The 20,239-nt window shown below is 38.3% G+C and overlaps 2 protein-coding genes across 3 annotated transcripts; one reads left to right on the top strand and one right to left on the bottom strand.

Moving 5' to 3' along the window:
* The first annotated feature begins 767 nt into the window (after positions 1-767).
* On the top strand, positions 768-9,565 carry LOC122666971 (ribosomal RNA large subunit methyltransferase E). 2 transcript variants are annotated; one of them, XM_043863111.1, is made up of 7 exons: positions 768-889; positions 989-1,118; positions 1,223-1,309; positions 1,514-1,576; positions 1,718-1,819; positions 9,006-9,258; positions 9,345-9,565. In XM_043863111.1, exons 2-7 carry the CDS (start codon positions 1,041-1,043, stop codon positions 9,452-9,454), a joined length of 693 nt encoding a protein of 230 aa, XP_043719046.1. In that variant the 5' UTR covers positions 768-889; positions 989-1,040; the 3' UTR covers positions 9,455-9,565. The 2 variants fall into 2 exon arrangements, with proteins under 2 accessions (XP_043719046.1, XP_043719045.1); XM_043863110.1 differs by having other exon boundaries at positions 784-889; positions 978-1,118.
* Positions 9,566-11,494: 1,929 nt separating this feature from the next.
* LOC122666814 (E3 ubiquitin-protein ligase SPL2-like) lies at positions 11,495-18,469 on the bottom strand. The gene is made up of 6 exons (XM_043862890.1): positions 18,025-18,469; positions 15,289-15,390; positions 14,220-14,390; positions 13,883-14,004; positions 12,756-12,875; positions 11,495-11,887 (listed from the first exon to the last, which is right to left on the bottom strand). The coding sequence occupies exons 1-6, from the start codon at positions 18,415-18,417 to the stop codon at positions 11,611-11,613; spliced, it is 1,185 nt and encodes a 394-aa protein (XP_043718825.1). The 5' UTR covers positions 18,418-18,469; the 3' UTR covers positions 11,495-11,610.
* Between the last annotated feature and the right edge of the window lie 1,770 nt (positions 18,470-20,239).

Raw genomic sequence — 20,239 nt, forward strand, 5'->3', positions numbered from 1 at the left:
ATCCATGTAGCCGACTTCATTAACCTAATTAATCGGCCCCAGGGGAGAATGGTGATGGAGATGTATTGCGGCCTTCTCCCTGTTCATCAACTCGAACCACATTCTTCTATAGTTGATGTTACGGATTAACCTCACTCTTCAGGACAGTAGCTTTGCCGAGCATCTTCTGCTGATTGTCCTGTTCAGCTGACCTCAGAGGATACAAGTCACCCGGCACAGCATGTCTATTCTCTGCGGTGATTACGGTCTGTTTCCTAGGGTGAGACTACTCAAGAAGATCAGCAGTCTAGCCTTTTCACCTATTTAAAATCAGCCCAATAAAGCTAATAGGAACCTTCAATTTAGCTTACAATGATGATATGGACAAAGACGAGCATTATTAAGATGCCTAAAATGATGATGCACTGACTTCAAATTGACTGATTGAGACCACTACACATTTTGAGAAGCAAGTTTCATTCCTTTTTCATGCAAATTCTTTCTATTATCTTACTGCTAAAATTTGATTCCCGGTTCTCTCTTTCTATCTCTTAATGGTTTATACTCAATGATCTACACAGTTACAGTTAGAAACATTTTTATTTTGTTCACTTTAAGGTCTTTAATAGAGCACCAATTTGGGAGTTCATGGAATAAATTTTTTTATTAGTTAAACCTTGCTGATTTTCCTAATAACCTTTTTCAAATATATATTTTTTGGTATTGGCATAGTCGAGTGTTGTTTTCCACTAATGTAAATAGGTTAGCTGTACAGACTTGACAAACTTGTAGGGATCCCACCCAAGGCCAAACTTCACAAATGGATAGCACTACCAGTAATCCCATTGAATGTAGAATATCCAAAACGTGGAAGCTAGTGCTTTTTTTGAGATGCAATATGCAATATTAGGTGAACTTAAAAATAGACATTGTGTTACTGTAATGACACAATTTTTCCATGCTTAGTTGTTCTCCAAATCAGTAATTCAAATGCTTAGTTATGGTACAGGTTTAATTCAGCAAAGCAACTGAGAAAGGAAGATTTTTTGGCTGCATAGGACATGAGTGGGACAGGAACGGCTGACTTCTTCTATAGAGAAGCTCAGCGCCTGGGCTATGTTGCACGGTCTGCCTTCAAGGTTTAATTTTCTGTATATCTAACTATGATTCAGCTAATTCATTTTGACTGATTTGTTTTGTTGGGAACTTAATTAGTTTTTCCATGTTTTCCTTGCAAGCACAGCTACTGCAGATGCAAAAGCAATACAAATTGATAATACCTGGGGCATCTATTCTTGATCTTGGTTGTGCTCCGGGTGCATGGCTTCAGGTAAGAATCTATCCTTAAGAGAGAAAATAATCTATCCAACCTTGGAGAATAATATCTCTGCTCCACCCCAAGGGGGTTGCTCAGTTGGCAAGGACCAACACCTCAGAAGTAAGAGGTCATGAGTTCAACTCTCCTTGGGGGCATAACTATCAAAAAAAAATATCTCTGCTCCGAATAATTTATTCTATTATAACCTGAATGCAGGTAGCTTGTCAGAGCTTGGGTCACTTGAAAAATGGTGGGGCTGTTGTGGGTATTGATCTAAAGGTGAGGAGTCACACGTCTTTCAGCTAACAAGTAATGAAGCTATTATTAAATCAAGAAGAGCGGGCATTTATGTTTCTTAGTTTTATGTTTTTGAGTCAATACCTTGCCTCTTTCTTGTAAATGTGGTGGATTTCAGAGCAGAAGGTGAAAGTTCCTTCTCTTCATTGTGATGCAAGAGTACAAACTGTTTGTGCTGATGTCATGAATCTTCTGAAGAATGAAGCTAGGGCACTCTCTCCTCAGGTATTAAACAGTTAATTATATTGTCCCATACCAATAGGTGCTACCACATTGAGATTGCTAGTTCTGTTTATACTGTTATGAGTGTTTCAAACTATCTAGATGCTAAAGGTGGTCATTGTTGTCACTCTACAAACTATTTGGCTTTAGAATTTCCATACAGACTGTAGAAGAAAAGTTGAGGCGCAGACCATGTAATGATATGTGGCTTGTGCTCACTATCTGCCACATGGCAGCTTGGATGGGGCCCAAATTTGTGTACAGTGGTTGTTTGTGGGGAAAACGAATATGGATAAAGGCTATCTAATTACCCAAAGGCTGGATAACCAGCAATGTTCTAGAACAGCAGGTCAACAACCCTTACTAGAGAAAACCAGCAGCCTGGTGTAGAGGGCTCTGATTTGCTTCTCAAGATTAGACTAATGAACACAAGGAAGGGTTCCTCAAGATTGGACGTTATTCCAATGGCCAGATTAAGAGAGATCAGTGGTTCACTAAAATAGAAAGTGGCTGAAAACAGAATTCCAGAATTAGAAACTAACAATGAAATTTGTAACTAAGGAAAACAAAATGGTAAGTAAGATGGAAATAGAAACTAGTAACAAAATTTAGAAACCAAAGGCAAAGATGGTGTTGTTGCTGGACTTAGAAGAAAACAGCGAACTGCCAAACCATAAGGGAGAATATGACAACAGGTGTTAATGGACAGAACAGTAATAAGAGAGAAAACGGAATTAAAGAAGGAAACTGATATGCGCAAGTTATTGGGAAGGAATAGATCTGACCTTGAAGAATAGAAGAAGAAGAAAGGATATGTTAGGCAGTAGGCACTTAGGCAGTTAGGCCTCTTACCTAATTGTTGAGATAGAATCCTTCCAACTACAGCCTTGGCATCCCACCAAGGTTTTCCTACTGCATCCCATAGTAGAGCAGCTTTGAATCTCACAGAACCATGCTCTGTCTCTCACCAAAATCACCAAGCATAAGCTTAACAAATTGTTCAAATGATTGGGGGGTGGGTATGATCCCCTCCCCTTTATTTATACATTGTAACTTCATGGAAATAAGAAGAATAGAAAACCCTTATGTATGATTGGGAGAATCCCTTTAATGCAGATCAAATGAAGGATCTGCTGGTGGTGGGTAGGATTAACAGACTGACAGCAAATAGAACAGATTCAGGAATCAGACATGTAAAAGAATACCAGAGAAACATTTCAGAAGTTGAGTAAACCATTAACAGAATAGTGTAGAATAGAACTGTCATGCAACTGTATAGATCGGCTGTGGAATCACTTTGTTTCAGTACCTGTGACAGCCCCAAAAAAGGAAAAAAACAGAGTATCGAAGGGAGAAAGAAAGAGAAATAAGGAGAGAAAACAAGAAGCAACGAAGTTGCCGCAAGGGAGGGGAAGAGAGAGAGAGAGATCTGGTTGCAACTCTAATCACAAGGCCTATAAGGTGTGAGGAATGGATTGCTGAAATTAGAAGTGAATCCGACAGTTAGATTGGGAGAAATCAAGAGGTTATGAAAATAGAAATTTAGGATTAGAAACAACAGAAAATGGTAACTAAAGTGATGAAATGAAATTGCAAGTGTAAACAAAATAGAAACTAGAAGAAAATATGAAGAGAATGGAAGGAACAAAGGATCTGTTGGGCCTCTCACCTAATTGTGGAGAAGGAATCCCACTAACTCTGTAACTCCGAACTTGGTAATGCAGAATGAATGGCAGGTTCTGCTGGTGGTGAGCAGAAGTGTGATGCAGATCAAGTCGATATATATTTGTTGTAATAGAGAAAGCCAACACTATTTCAAAGCCTACTTCAGTAAACAAAGAAATGAGAAAATAGTCAGTTAAAAGAGAGGGAGGATAATAGGAAGAAATAAGAAGAGAAGAAGAGAAGGAGAGATCGTAGGAGAGAAAAGAAGGGAAAAGGAGAAGATCCTGGGGGAGGGAGAGGAGAGATTCCACTCAATTTTCTAAAACAGAAAATTCAGATTTCATTCCATTATCAAATTTTTTGGAGAGGTGGGGGGGGTTTACAAGCTTTAAAAGGAAATAGACATCTCGTCAAGATACACTTCCCTATAGTAAAAACCAAAAAAAAAATTTCTAAAAGAACCAAAAGATTGTCTAATCATAAGAATCTATTAATGGACCTTATATAATCTTATCCATCTACTTGCTCCTGTTTACCTGTTAAATCCCAACTTTTGGAAAAGAGGCCCATTTCATTAATCAAACCCAAAAGTGACAAGCCCAAGGCCCATTGAACCCAAACATGGGTCAAATAAAGTATTCCAAGGCCTAGTTGGCCTGATTGGACACCCTTAATTGCATCAATTCCACCCGATGTTGGAAAAAACAGCACCCGATTGGCATCCATGACCAATTGCCTTGATTTGACGATTTGTTGCTTCTCATGAACAAAATCAGTGACGACGCTGAAGATTTGTCATGGAAGAACAATTTCCACATGTTCGATCTCAAAAGAGTCGATCGTGATTTGCTCCTCTTCAACATAATCTTCTATAGGAGGCTCTTGATCTTCAATCAGATCATCCATTCATTAACCTTCAATTCTGATCATGGGCTCCTCTTTAGTGTCTTCATCGTCTAAGGCTTCCTGGATCAACTTGCCTTCAACTTTTGGTTGCAGAATATCAAGTATGACTAATTTTTTGATTGAATTCTACAGAGGCTTGTCTTTGATACTCTCTTTGGGCATGCATTCCTTCTTGGAGTGCAAGTAATAAATCGTAAATATAATGGTCAGCCTCCATGCTGAAAAGCTTTTTCAGGTTCGGCTTTGATATCAAATAATGCAGAAAGAATGACAGGTTCTGCTGGTGGCGAGCACAAGTGATTGATGCAGATCAAGTAGATATGTATTTGTTGTTACAGAGAAAGCCAACTCTATTTCAAATCCTACGACTCTAAACAAAGAAAGGGAAAAATAAGCTATTGGTTTAAAGAGTAGGAGGATAATAAGAAGACGAAAGAAGAGCAGAGGTTGTAGGAGAGAGAGATGATCTTGGGGGGACGGAGAGGAGAGATTTCTCTCAATTTTCTAAAACAGAAAAATCCAGATTTCATTACATTTATCAAATCGTCGAGGGGTTTACAAGTTTTAAAAGGAAATAGAATTCTAGTCAAGATAAACTTCCAAATAGTAAAAACCATAAAATAAGACTCCTAAAAGAACTAAAATACTGCTTAATCCTAAAAATTTACTAACCCACATAATCTTATTCATCTACTTAATCCCGTGTACCCTTTAAATCTCAACTTTGGGGCTTATAAGAAAAGCCTATTACATCTTAAACCCAAAAATAACAAGCTTAAGGCCCATAGAACCCATTTATGGTCCAAAATAAAGTATTGACAGGCCTAATTGGCCCGATTGGACACCCTTAACTGCATCATTTGGCATCCCACAATAGAGTAGTTTTGAATCCCAAAGAACCATGCTCTGTCTCTCACCAAACTTACAGAAGCTCATGGCTAATCTTTTTTTCTCAAATCGTTCAAGATAGTGTGATCCCCTACTATTTATTTATAACTTCAATGAAATAAACAAAATAGGAAACACCCCATGCATGGGAGGAGGAATCCTTTATAACCTAAGTTTCTACAAAATAGAAACTCTTCTAGAATTCAACAAAATAGAAATGCTAAATAAAGAATACAACGTACTAAAATAGAAACTAACACTAATCCTGTATAGGTCTTAAATCCCTAATATTTGGGCTTATTGAATTGGCTCATTACAGTAGTAAACCCAAATATACTAAGCCCATGGCCCATATAACCCATCTGACACTCAAAATTAAACATATTAGTCCATTCTTGGCCCAGTTTGCTTCTGGCTTTCTTGTTCTTCTGAACTGCATGAACACTGTGTCTTGAAAAAAATCTTGTCCACGAGACTTTTTAGTGATGCCGAATCAGATCCGCGCAATCATCCTTCAATCGTAGGTAGAATTCAGCAACCCTTGATATCGTCCCTTCAACTTGGCAGCTCTGCTGGCCCCTCCATAACTCTGATACCAAATAATGACTATCTAATTAATAATTACCCAAAGTTGGGAACAACAGATCTCTTAATAAGCCTCCAAAAGAGCAATATCCGCAACCTGGTCAAAGGATGATCAGATCTAGTTGCAACTCTAATCACTAGGCCTATTAGGTGTGAGGAATGGTTGCCAAAATTAGAAGTGAATCGGTTAGATTGGGAGAAATCGCGAGGTTATGAAAATAGAAAGTGACTAAAACAAAAATTTACGATTAGAAGTAGGGGAATAAAAATAGCAACTAAGGAACAAAGTAAGATGAGAGTAGAAACTAGAAGAAAATAAGAAGATAGAAGGAAGGAAGGATATGTTAGGCCTCTCACCTAATTGTGGAGAAGGAATCCCACCAACTCCAACCTTGGCATCCCACCAAGGTTTCCCTACTGCATCCCATAGTAGAGCATTTCTGAATCCCACCGAACCATGCTCTGAATCTCACAGACCTCATACAAGCTTATGGCTAATCTCTTTTCTCAAATCGTTCAGGGTAGTGTGATCCCTTACTCTTTATTTATCACTTCAATGAAAATAAGCAAAATATGAAACCCCCATGCTTGGAAAGAGGTCCTTTACAACCCAAGTTTTTCACAAAATAAAAACTATGGATGGATTGGAGCATATCTATCCAACCCTTCTAGAAACACTACTAAGCCCATAGCTCATATAACCAATTAGACACAAATTTAAACATATTGGTCCATTCTTGCCTCACTCCAATGTCCTGTTTCACTGCTGGCCTTCTTGTTCTTCTGATCTATATGTGTGTGTGTGTGAGAGAGAGAGAGAGAGTTACTCACACTCTCACACACACACTCTTTTAAATAATTCAATTCCATTCAATCGATTGGGAAGGGGGTTATAGTTCTTTAAATTAATAGAAAAGGAACTAGACTTCTTCCTAATGTGGATTTCCTAACAAGTAGTAAAACTGAAGACTTAAAGAAGCAATAAAAGACTTGCTAAACCTAATGCAATCTACTAATGGTCCCACATAATCTTATCCATTACTTAATCGCGTATACCCTTTTAAATCTCTATTTTTGGGCTGTAAACGAGGTCCATTATAATAAATAAAATAAAACTCAAAAATAACAAATCCAAGGCCCATAGAACCCAACCATGGGCCAAATTATTCCAAGGCCTAGATTGGACACTCGTAAGTTCGTAACTGCATCACCCTTGCAACTTAAGTCTTCTTCAAAATGGAAACTATTATAAAATTTTAACAAAATAGAAACTAGGGTCTGGAGTATATGACAGATGTCCAGCCTTCTAGAAATACTACTAAAATAAAGAATACAACTTAGTAAAACAGACACTAACATGTAATCCTGTATGGGATTCAAATCCCTCATATTTGGGCTTATAGAATTGGCCCATTAGTAAGCCCAAAAATACTAAACTCATGACCCATTTACCCATTAGATACTCAAAAATTAAACATATTGGTCCATTCTTGGTCCAGTCCAATGGCCTGGTTTGTTGTTGGCCTTCTTGCTCTTCTGAACTGCATCAATGAATTCCCCAAGATCCTCTGCTCACATGTCAGGTTTTCGCCCAAATGGAGTTTTCCAAGTGGCAAAACAATGCATGGAAAAATCTGGACTACCAAGAGGGTCCATGGACATACATAGAAGGGCACGCCATTACATGGAAGGGTGAATAATTGAATGTAACGCTGAAATTTGACACATGGAAAATTCAGACAATTCTCTAAACATCCAATGGTCAGAATTGCTACATCATCTTTCCATGTGGCACAACTAAGTGTGTAGTCCATGTAAGGTTATGTGGTCTGCACAGACCAGAAAACCTTTTAGAAGTGAAAATTTAAATTTGGTAATTCTGCTATCAAGATTGGAATTCCCTAAAAGGTGCTGGTAGAAGACAACAATGTTTACAGAATCTCATAAGTTATGAAATAAACAATAATTGCTGCTGTCGCTTATAATTTTTTACAACATTCAGTAATATTGACACTTACATGTAGAATTTAATAGTGTCTATTACTATATCAGATGGCAATACTTGATTTTGTTTGGAGCCAATTTGGCTTCTCAGTTCAGATGAATGTTTTTGTGACAAAACATATTTCCAAAAATATTTTGACTTTGTTGTACCTTAATTATGTGGATTCAAGTTGGAAATTTATTATACCAGAATTGTCACCTTCAGGCTTCAGCAGCATTTTGAGGCCTAGCAAGTACCAAGGATCGCCAGGTTGACTTGGTGACCTGGTACATACCAGGTGGAGAGACCCCCCTGATTCGCTATTTTTCTTTTACGAAAGATTCAGCTAATCCTCTTTGACCAAATTGGCTTTGAACAAATTGAACAGTTTTTGTTGAGAATCAAATTAGTGATCCAGTCAGAATCATGGGTTGAGGGCTGGGCCAGGTTTCAAAACCTTGCCTTGAGTTTCCTTGCAATTTTTCTGATTTTCATTCAGATTTATCCCTGTAGGTAATTTGCAGGACTGAGCTAAGCTAACCCTATATGTGTTTGAAACGAAATATACAATAAAATCTCTCCTTAAGCGTGAAATAATATGATTATTACAAAAAAATAAAATTGAAACAATATGAATCCATTGTAATTATGTTGATTTTTTTTTTATTTTTTATTTTTTTGGTGGGGGGGGGGGGGGGTGGGAGGAGGGTGGTTCTATTGGTTTGAAACTCTGATTCTCTTGGAAATCAATAGCTTGGATTCTTTAGGTTTGCAGGAAAACTAGAAATTCTGGAGAGCAGTAATACTCTTGCTTTCTTGATTAAGTTGCCACTTGCCATAGAAAAGATACTGCTGGTACTGTCTTCCATAACGAGATGAATTATGACCTGCCTCTGAAAAAAAAATTTATTGGAACCTTTTATTTGGGACCATCTCGTGTGACCATCAGTTAATGAATGTTTATCCAGATCTTGATTTATTTCCTCCACTGGAAGCATTGGAGTTGACATTCTGCTCTAAATCCCAAATTCGGTGCTAGTTCTGTCGGACCATTAATGTAGTCCAGCATCAGCCTATGAAGGAACCTACTAGTTTGTCTGGTATCTCCGGTGTCCTGCCTTCAAGTAGTACAAACATGGGTTTGACATACTTATTTTGCAGGGAACAGGATTTTCTGTGATACTATCTGATATGTGCCCCCTTGTTTCTGGAATCACAACTAAAGACGCTGCTTTATCTGTTGAGTTGGGGATGCGGGCACTAGATTTGGCCATTGGCAGAGCTGCCTTTTATCATCTGGACAATAGTAATGCTGAGGAGTTATATGGTTCCAGTTCTGGCGTAGATGAGAATGGCATTCTGCAACCTGGGGGAAATCTTGTAGTTAAGCTTCTTGAAAGTGAAGATGTTAAAGGTGGCTAGCTATTAAACATTGCATATAATCATGTTAGTCTGTGTTTTCATGTCTTTCTTACCTTCATCTGGTTTTGCACCTTGCAGACTTCAGCCAAATCTGTAAACCACTTTTCAAAAAGGCATCATGGTTAAGACCCAAAGCAACAAGGTCTTCTTCTAGAGAGATATATTTGATTTGTCAAGGTTTGCGGTAAGGAATTGTGGCAATCAAACTGAGCCTATGTTGGGATTCATTTTACCAGATTTTGGAGGCTAAATATCAATGACATGCAATCAAGATCATAGAAAAGACCTATCATCTCAAAAAGTCTAGGCTGGACATTTTTGTTGTAGTGAATACACAAGGAGATGGTTTCCCAAAACAAAACAAAAAAATACACAAGGAGATGTATGCAAAGAGTGAAGAAAAGATCATACAGAATTTTAGCTCGTTGTATGAGTTTCTGTTACATATTCTCTAAACTCGGGCAAGTTATGTAAGAAATTTGGTTGTTTCATTTCTTTTTTTGGAGAAAATTTCTTTCTGAAAGAAAAATTGACAGCAATTTTTTTCTATTTATCTTTCTTTCTGCAAGATATTTCTCCTCGTAATCAATTAGTTTAAGTGCATGTTTCGTTTCAATTCTAGTTCTCAAATCCATCACATATTTACTGTTAATGTGAAACACTGAGAACACCGAGGACCAATAAGTGCACGGTAGGCTGCAGCCATTTATAGGGCCAATGAGAGTGTTCCAATGGGAAAATGAATCCATATACTTCAACTCTAAACTCCAATTTTATTGGATTGCCTTTTCAATATATACCAGCTGGAGAAACATACGTTGCACGTAGCCTCGAATGGCATTTTGATGATTTTGATTTTGATTTTACTACTACTACTAGCCACATACAAAATCCTAGTATCTTTCCACAGTCAATGAATGATACTTTTACAATTATTGACAAAACAGTAGAAGGTTATGATTGAAATGATGGTACATTACACTTGATTTTATTACTAGAATTGTCTTTTAGGGGAAGCTGTGTTCTCTTTCTGAAGGAAGAAAGACTATGGCTGTGTTGGCTATGCATTCTTGGAATACATTCTAGGTTGATTTCGCATTCTTGGATGATAAAAATAGCTATTTTTATTGTCAAAGAATGTCAAAACCCAGTTCTAGCAAGTGTTCTCTTTATTGCCAATGATTTATCCTCTGTAGTTAGTTATCGCAGCTTGAGGTGGAGTTGGCTGATAAAGATGATTTCAGATGTTTTTTTTTTTTGGATAGATGGGCCCTAAGGAGAGTTGAGCTTGGATCTGTATTAGTATTGTATCTATACCTCGTGTGGTTGATAGAAAATAACCCTAGCTGATGAACTATGGAAGTAGTCAAGGACAGTGTAAGAATTAAGCAGCATTTCCAACCATTTCTCTTTCTATATGCAAATAAAATTTAACATGGCGAGTTGTATCAGCAGGGAAATTGAACCCCTTTTTTTTTTTTTTTGAGGAAATTTGAAATGAGAATTTGATATAAAAGAAGATTGAAAATTTGATAAAAGATTCATGTTGATCAGATAAACATACTTGAGTTTGAAGATACCAATACGTAAATTGCTAAAGGTCAATAATTAACATTGTCATGGGTAAATGATGAAGTTAATGGGTTGCTTTAACATGAGCCACTCGATCAGAAAGTGCCACATGTCACTCTCTCAAACCTGAACTGCACCGTACTCCGCGATTAGAGAATGGGAGAGGATTTTTATCAAACTGTTGAGATAAGATTATCTAAATAGGAGTGCAAACCTTTTCCATTTTCCTTTCCTGGTCAGGGCAGGTAGTGAGGCTGGGTTTCACAACAGCTATCAAATAACACCCGAAGATGCTTAATTATCGCATCACATTATAGCATGAGCAACAGAGGAGGCTAAGATTGGCAATCTTGAGATACAATAAAACAAATGGAGTTTTTTAATAAGCAACTGAATGAACCAACATTGAGTTCAGCAAATATTTTTAGGCAGAGGATCTATAATCTGCCCGCTTGTATTGGCACCTTACATGCCAACCCCAAAGCGACAGTGAAAAAGTATATTTAATGACGAGAGAAAGAAAAAAAAACCCCACAATTTTAATGAGTAGAGAGGAGAGAGACTGTTAAGAGGAAAGTACACATTGGACATGCACCCTCAACCATTTGCTTCATTTCAACAGTAACGCTATTATCCAAAAGGAAAAAAACAGTAAAGCCTCCCTCACACTAAAACTAACAATATTTACAAGACGAAAGAGATTTTCACAGGAGGATGATATCAGGAGCAAACCTACAGAGGTTCAGGGAAGAGACTGGTATTTACTTGTATATTAGGTGCTGTAAATTCTAATTGAAGTCCGAATGGTCTGCCTACACAAAGGGCACTTGGGTGCTGATCCATGCTCAACTGATAGGGCACAGCGTTGACAGCAAACTAAATGCCCACATGGAACAAAAGCAGATCGCCGTCTCTGCAGCAAACAAATCACACACAATTCCCCATCCGGAACATCACCAAGATCCTCATCTGTTCCAATTTCAGCAGCAGCAACTCTTGGTTGTTGGGCCCGCCTCTGCTGTCTCCACTCTTTCCATTTATTCCAGTTCCTGAATGCACCAACAATATAATGAAAGTTGGAAGTAAAAATATAATGCCTCAAGGATGAAAAAAAAAATGGAAACTTTCTCCATGGTGTACTTAAGAACCAGCAAAGTTTGAAATCCACATTTTGCATTTTGTCCACCAAAAAAAAAAGATAGAAGTCCAGAGGAAGTGTACAAACAATTGAAGTAGGGAACAGTGTGTTAAACCGGACAATCTGACTGCCATCAGGCCATTTGGGCAATCAACCTTTTCTGATGAGCAGTAAACTGTGTTTTGGGAGGATTTAACTTCAAACCATCCACCAGGGCGACCAGATGTCTGGGAGTGAATGACCGGACAACCAACCATTTTTTTCAAAACATTGATTAAAAAAAAAGGGAAAAGAATATGTCACGACACCAGTGTACAGGTTCCTGTGCACACCTTCTCACATCCCATCTGTGGACCCCACGCTCCCATTAAAACCCCACTACTGGATGATTCGATTTCCCACCCCCTCAATGGTGGGAAACTGCACTCTGGAGTCGTAGCGTTCCCTCCTAAAAAAAATATAGCAGATGTCACAATCAAACACTTGGACAATATTTTCTTGTGACCTTCATGAATTCTTATAACATGATCCACATTTGGGGAATTGGGTGAAGGATCTGAAGCAAAATAACATTTTTAGGATTTCAAGTACCATTTGTAAACAAGGTCCATCAGATCAATCAATTCCTGCCTTCAACAAGAAATTTGAGGATCTAGTGATCTACATCATTGCAAACTTGTAACCATCTAAATTTCAATTTTCCATCAGTTATCACTAATTTATTAAGATGAACCAAAATCTTGAAGAATCCATTGGAGTGATGTGGTCTAATACAGTACCTCACAATTGCATAGCCTAATATACCAAATGACAGTGAGCCAAGAAAAATGCCACCCCATAACAGAACTTTTGTCCTGAAGGCAAGATCTACCACCAGCTGATCCTTGGTCATGTCAGACCTGAACAATAAACAACCAGTTCACCATTCATTCCATTGTGGCAGCACATAAGGAATAAGATCAACTAAATTAATCTCCATGATTATTTGTATCATTTAATCTACAGAGTTTATGTCAACAATAAACAACCAGTGCACTATTCACTCCATTGAGGCAGAACATAAGGAATAAGATCAACTAAATTAATCTGACTGAATTTATTTCATGATTCACGAGCAAAGTAGATGGAATATTGAAATCAAGCAAATCATAGTATCCAACAAGGACATATTTGTTTCCACCTTAATATTATAATGAAGACGATTGAAAATTCAGATATGTTTGTAAGTGGATCTATAATTATATCGGCATGTATAATATCAGGTAATTAGGTAAATATATCATAGAATATTTACAGACTGGATATTCATACTTGGTATCTACCATCAACAAACAAAACACCACAGCAGCAGCAAACATGCAAACAGTTGTCTGAACCATAACTTGAGTCCTTGACTGATCCCAACTACCCAAGTTGCAACTTCCCACTGAAGTCACTATAGGTCCATCAACAGCAGAATACCAGAAATACAAATGGTTGGGGAACCCTCGGTCAAAAAACAGTAGTAGTGAAAACCACCAACAAGTTAACTTGCAACTAAACCCGATATGTATCATTATATTTACAAAAAAGAAAAGAAAAAGATATGTATCATTATAGCTTGCCAGATCTGTGGAGCTTTAGCCACAACCGATCATCAAATACTTTGACCAGCAAAACTGTGGCAAGTTCAATGATATAGCCACTTGAATCAGTAAGTTTTGACTAAAAACTCCAGTTTGAGAACCAGCAAAAACTGTGTGCCATGATTATCCTAATATACCATCCGTAGATGGTTTCAAATAGTCCAATATAGATATAACAGTATAACACTAGAACAGTGCATGCCAGCATGCCTTACTTAACAATATGAAATGGGCAGAGCCAAAGAATCTAGCAGATTTCTATCCTCAATATAATTCCTTACAAGAAAATGGGAAGGTCCTTGCAAGACTTAATCTCAGGGGTTCCATCTTGCAATCTGCAAATGCCAACTGCACTTATCTCCTTTCCCAATGGAAGAATTTTCTCTTCATCTAGCAGACCAACCTAGCAGAAGAAAACAATATTGGATCAACTTTTTTTCTTTTGGTGAATATACTGGATCAACAAACTAAAAGAAGAGTATGGAAACAGAAATATAGGAAAAAAAAAGAAAACGGGAATTTGAGAAGCCGAGGAAGAGAGAAATTAGTTTCTGAATAAATTCAAGTATTTTGAATAAACATTAAATTAAGGAAACATATATTTCAGGTGCAACTCACAGGATATTCATGACCAAAAAGTGCCTGGAGGAAAGTATACGGAGAAGCATGGACCGGCTGCAACTGATGGTAAACCGTCATAAGAGGTAGAGGGTGCCTTGAACCATCCAAATTGACAATAACATAATCAGTACCCGGCCACTGACCACCTTCAACAAGAATAAATGGAACCTGTAAACAAGAGATAACCATCAGAATCAAGTTAGGGGAACACAAAGGACCTTGTTCACTTCATAAGGCATAAATATGTGATTCCCTGTAAAGCATTGGAATGACAAATGGCAAGATTTTGGTATAGAGGTTTCTTGAAGCAGATCTGACCAATTAGAAATTTAACATGGTGTAAACCAAACCAATACACCCACCATCTTATAAGCAAGATAGGGAAATAGAAATACAGGCTTCTTAAAGCAGAAGCAACGGCAGTAATCACTCGCTGATAGAATCTTAGCACAGTGTAAACCAACCAACATCTGAATAGAAAACTTGGAGACTAAATGAGGTTTTAAGTTGAGTAAGAAGCGAGGAAAAGTACTAGGAAGCTCTCTCATATCATTAGCTCATCAATTTAATTCATTTTTTTGCAAGACGGTGGAGTACTTGCTAAAAGAGAGGTCCTAGATGCCATCATGGCCCTGTTATTGTCTTTCAACACTTCTTGGCATTGTCTTTCTACTCCCCTCTCCTACAAAAAAACTCCCGATAAAAATTTTTCATACATTTCACAGTACCATTGAAAAGATTGGGAAAGCAAAAGAATATAATATTCCATATCCTATATACTTGCTATGTTGTTCTGTTTTCTCACAAATATTTATTTAAAGAAAGACTAAACTTCACAAATTTCTACAATAAGTATGCCATCGGCACCACCACCCATTTAGCAAACCCAAAATGGAAACCACCTAAAGAATGGATGATTGCAATCATATTGAGGACCAATTGTTAGAGAAAGCATGCATTTGCGTTCAAAACAGTTTATCATCGGTAAAGACCCACTAATTTTATGTGTTAATTAGGAGAGAGAAAAAAATAGTATGTTTGTTATAAGGTGGTAATATGAACATACCGTTCTTAATGAGGCAGACTTCTGTTCTTTCCAGGATCTTGCAATGAGGTTGCGCAGGTCAGACGTCCATCCAAACAGTCCTCTCCATTCATTGTAGATACACTTCACAACAAATTAACCACAAAAATTTCAACATCTTAGTTCTTCAAAATTCATTCCATATTTATTCCCCCCCCCCAAAAAAAAAACCATACTTCTTAAAAGAATAAAATTAATAATTCAACTGGAACTGCCAAAAATCCAACCCATCTAAAAAGTTCCATGTTGGCCGAGTCCTTAATTGGTGTAATCTATTTTATTTGGATAGGTTTAGTCGGTTTGTATGGAGACCACCCTGGACGTTGGGTTGGTTGTAACCGATTAAGTATAAAAGGGAGGAAAGAAGGAGGTAGAGGCATCCAACATTTGAACAAACACTTGCAGATTTATCTTTTCTTAGGAGTAGGGAGTAAAGTAATTTAGAATAGTTTTCTTCTTTGTAAATCCTCTTGAGGGGCTTACAATGTGCAATAAAGAAAGTTTATTTGAAGTTCAGAACTTGTTTCAATCTCGTTTTCTGTTTCATTGATTATATAGCAAAGTCCTTGGATTACCAAGGCCGGAGGTGAATCTTCATCGCCTGAGATTTTTGTTTCTTCCTGAAATTGGAATCTGTTGACTGAGAAAATCAGAGAAACAGCTTTGAGCAGAACGGGTTTGCTTATTTTAATGCTTCTGCTATTTCATCCAAACAAAAAAGTACAGCCAGTGAGATCAGAGACAGGATCGAATACAAACAGTTACCATTCATCAAGTCTATTGTGATTACGGTTGCTTGACTAGTTTTGGATCGGGAGCCGTGTATATTACTCCTTTCTTGCTTCTTAGATAATCGAAGCTACATATTAAAGGTATAAAAAAGCACAAAGTTTTGCACAGTCAACCATAGTATCTATATGGCAGGAGTCCTACACTTCTTTCTTAGAATTCTATATGCAAACCCAAAAACCAGGGGGGGTTAGGACTTCGATCCCATTGGGATCATAACCGGGCTCTTATCCTCAAATTAGGCTGGCGTTTGCTTACCGAACCCAATTCTCTATGGGCTAGGTTGCTCAAGAGCAAATATTTCTCCAACCTTTCCCTCCTTAATACTGGGGCTAGGTTGAGGCAGGGTTCTTGGACCTAGAATAGCATCCGGGCTGTACTTCCTACCCTGCAGAAAATGGTCCGCTGGCAAATTGGTGATGGTTCAAAAGTTAACATTTGGGAGGTCCCCTGGATCCCAACAGTCTCATTCACTTCCCTCAATCAAGTTGTCCCGAGCAATCATCTCTTCACCACTGTAAATGAGCTTATGACCAATAGAGTTTGGAATAGACCTTTGATTGCCTCCCTTTTCCCTCCATCTATTTGTACAGAGATTTTCTCCATCCCAATTTCAGTAAACCCCTTCACTGATCATCTCTTCTCCCCTCTGTCCAAAACGGGCAATCTCACTACTAAGAAAATTGCATCTTTTTTAGCTTGCCAGCCTAATTCACCCACCCAACCGTCGACTAACCCCCTGTGGAGGCAAATTTGGAGGTTGAAGATACCACCAAAATTTACACTCTTCTTATGGAAACTCCTTCATGATGGTATCCCCACAAGATCCAAGCTTTTTTGGCGGGATCAAGATCACAATGGGTGCCCCTTTTGTAAGCACGAACGTGAATCTCCTTGGCACCTTTTCTTCTCTTGTGGATTCACGAAGAGGATTTGGGCAGCGGGCCCTCTTGGGATCCGTACTGAAAACCTAACAGGACCCTCACTTACGGAAGCCTAGCACAATCTATTGCACAATGATAATCTATCCAGATCACATGGGACTTACATTCTCAGTATTGTATGCATCACCCTGTATTTCATTTGGATCCATAGGAACCAGGTCATTTTTGAAAAACAGCCTATCAACCCCCACAATGTTATGTATAGCGTCGGTAGATGGATACATGACCTAAACCTCTTTGCACCCATTGCCGACAACCCATCGAACCTCCATTTACTATCTACCCCTCCAACCCCAACAAAAACACTTCCAATGTCTTTTTACCAGAATTTGGACACAGAAGATGTCTCATTATTTCGGATGGCAGTTTCTGTCACACGGCATCTTATGGTGGGTGGGGTTTCCTGATCATTCATAACAAAAATTTGTATGCTTCCTCTATGCATTGTGGTTATGTAGGGTCAGCACAAGAAGCGGAGCTGCGAGGACTCCAAGCAGGGCTCCAAAAGTCACTTCCATTGGAATGCAAACAAGTAATTGTATGGACTGACTCATAGGAACTTAAGGATTGGCTTGAGAGCCCAGCAGACCCCAGCAGACTATCCTTGGCCTTTTCAGCTATTCACCTGGTTATATGATATTTCCCACCTTATTGCATCCCTTGGGTCTGTAATAATTTTAAAACAACCTAGGTGTTATATTGCTCCAGTTGACAGAATTTCTAGATATGCTAGGGTTAACAATTACGCTTCGGACAATCTGAACTCTACTGTATGTATTATGTTTGATTAGTTAAAGCTTATTCTTATTCACCAAAAAAAAAAAAACATAAATTCTGCTACAGTAGCGCATTCCACATATGAGTGTACACAAAAGGGGGGGGGGGGACTGACAGAAAATCAAACCTTCCCTAAAAAATATTTGGACGATAAAATTATATTAATTAAAGGGGGTGGGAGAGAGGAAGGAAGATAAATATGTCATACCGTCTGAGTTCTCTGCAACACAACTCCTCTCTCCCCGGTCTCATTCGAGACCAGGACGTTAGGCCTGAAGTTCCTCCAATTCCCATCGACCGCCGATTTCACCTCAACGAGACCACTAACAACAAGAAGCTTTCCGTCAGTGGCTTCAGATGTATCGTCATTGCTGGTGTTATTGTTATTGGTGTTGTCATCGGGGGAAGAAAGAAGGATGCGAAGATCAGATACGCGAACGGCTGGAGCTCGGCGGATTTTGCGAAGAGCTGAAGAGGTGCTGCCGAATTTGATAAAGCTTTGTATCGCTACGTAGGCCAGTACTAGACCGATGACGGCACCATCGGCCGCTAAAGCGACCTGCGCCAAGACAGCCGCTGCGGCTCGGTCGTGAGAGGACATTTGGTTGTTATCTCTTCTGCATTTCAACAACGACGACGACGACCTCTATAACCACTTCAACTGCGGCTGTGTCGGTTATTTGTACTTCCGCTCCATTGGAAATCAGCGTCAGGTGTCAATCGATTCGGTTTATGAAACAAAAATGTAGAAACCAAAAAAACGAACCGAGAATAGGATTACGTTCTCAATTCGGTTCGCTTTTTTGTATTTAGTCGCGTTTTTTTGTATTCAGTATTTTTGTGGGTTTTAATTTGATTTTATATTGCGGTTGGAATTATGTTTTCCTTACTATGATCCTTGCCAATAGGGGTTTAGATGTTTTGGTAATCAAGACTTTCTGTGTGCCTGAGGAGTAATACGAGGTCAGGTCAGGAATGATCATTGGTAATCGGGGGCTTGCCTCTGGATGGCGATTGGTTTCGACCGACGTGGGCCTTAATGTAACAATTGAGGTTGCATCGTAGTGATAAGATAAGTGATCTGCGATGTTTTCCAAGTTGTTGCAGTAGAACTGTTTGCTATATGGCTAATATTGCTAATTAATTTATGCATCATGGACTATGTGTTATTGTTTGTGTGTTCCTCATCTCCACACTGGGTTCAGTGGAGCTTACACCCCTCTTTGCGCAACCTTTTTAGATGTGTTTCAGGTGATGTTAGTGGTGAGCCCTGAGGGCACTTTCTGTTGGATATGTTTTGCTCGTTGTTGTTGACTTGCAGTCGGTGACTTCGGACTATGATGTTGAATAGATGTTAATGATTGTGCCTATGAGACACTTTGATCGAGATTCTTATTTCTTTTGTTTCTCTTAAGTTTCATCGTTTGCAGTATATAAACTCTGTAATATTACTGTTGTTTGAGTTTTTAATTGATTATTTGAAATAAGATGTGACATAATAAATTATCTATCACTTAGACTTTTGAACTCTTTTTAGTATTGAAAACACTTTCGCATGCTTGATTTTACATTTGCTTATAATGTAAACGTGTTTCTTTCCGCACTTTGATGTACAGTTGAGTTGTATTGAGTTGATTGTGATTTAAGTCACTACATCGAGAGTCTGGTGGTGATTTTGGATAACATGTGTTGTCCTAATCATATCCTATTTATTGTATTATATCCCTTATTGGGATGGGGGTGTGACATAAAGTTCATCACAAAAGTCCTCAACATATCCTCTAATGTTTGGATGGTCCTCTTTGAGTGTCCATCAACCTAGGGATGAAAAGGTGTACTAAAATGCAACTGATTGCCTAAAACTTGTTGAAATTTCTATCAAAACGGATATGTGAACCTCGGATCTCGATCAGATACAATAGATACTGGTACCCCATGTAATCAAACAATCTCATCAATGTATAGTGGGGTCTATCTCTCCAATGTATAGGTCAAGCAGACTGCTAGTAAACGTGTTGATTTAGTCAAATGGTCCACAATAACCCACACTGCATCATGACCTTTAGATGTCTTAGGTAGAGAAGTAACAAAGTTCATGGTCACATGTTCCCATTTCCACCCTGGGATCGTTAAAGGCAACAATAACCTAGAGGGCCTCTGATGTTCCACTTTGACTTGCTGGCAAACCAAGCATCCCTCCATAAATTGAGCTATTTTTCTATTCATATTATTCCACCAAAACATGCCTTTTAGGTCCTAGTACATCTTGGTGTTGTATGGATGCATTGTATGTGCTGACTGGTATGCCTCGTTCAAAATTTATTGATTCAATTATTCATCATTTGGTACACGTAGTTTTGCCCTGAACCTCAGTACACCATTAGCAGAGATAGAAAAAACTGTTTTCTTCCCTTTCAATCTTT

This window comes from Telopea speciosissima, chromosome 7 (assembly GCF_018873765.1).
Source record: "Telopea speciosissima isolate NSW1024214 ecotype Mountain lineage chromosome 7, Tspe_v1, whole genome shotgun sequence".
NCBI lineage: Eukaryota > Viridiplantae > Streptophyta > Magnoliopsida > Proteales > Proteaceae > Telopea > Telopea speciosissima.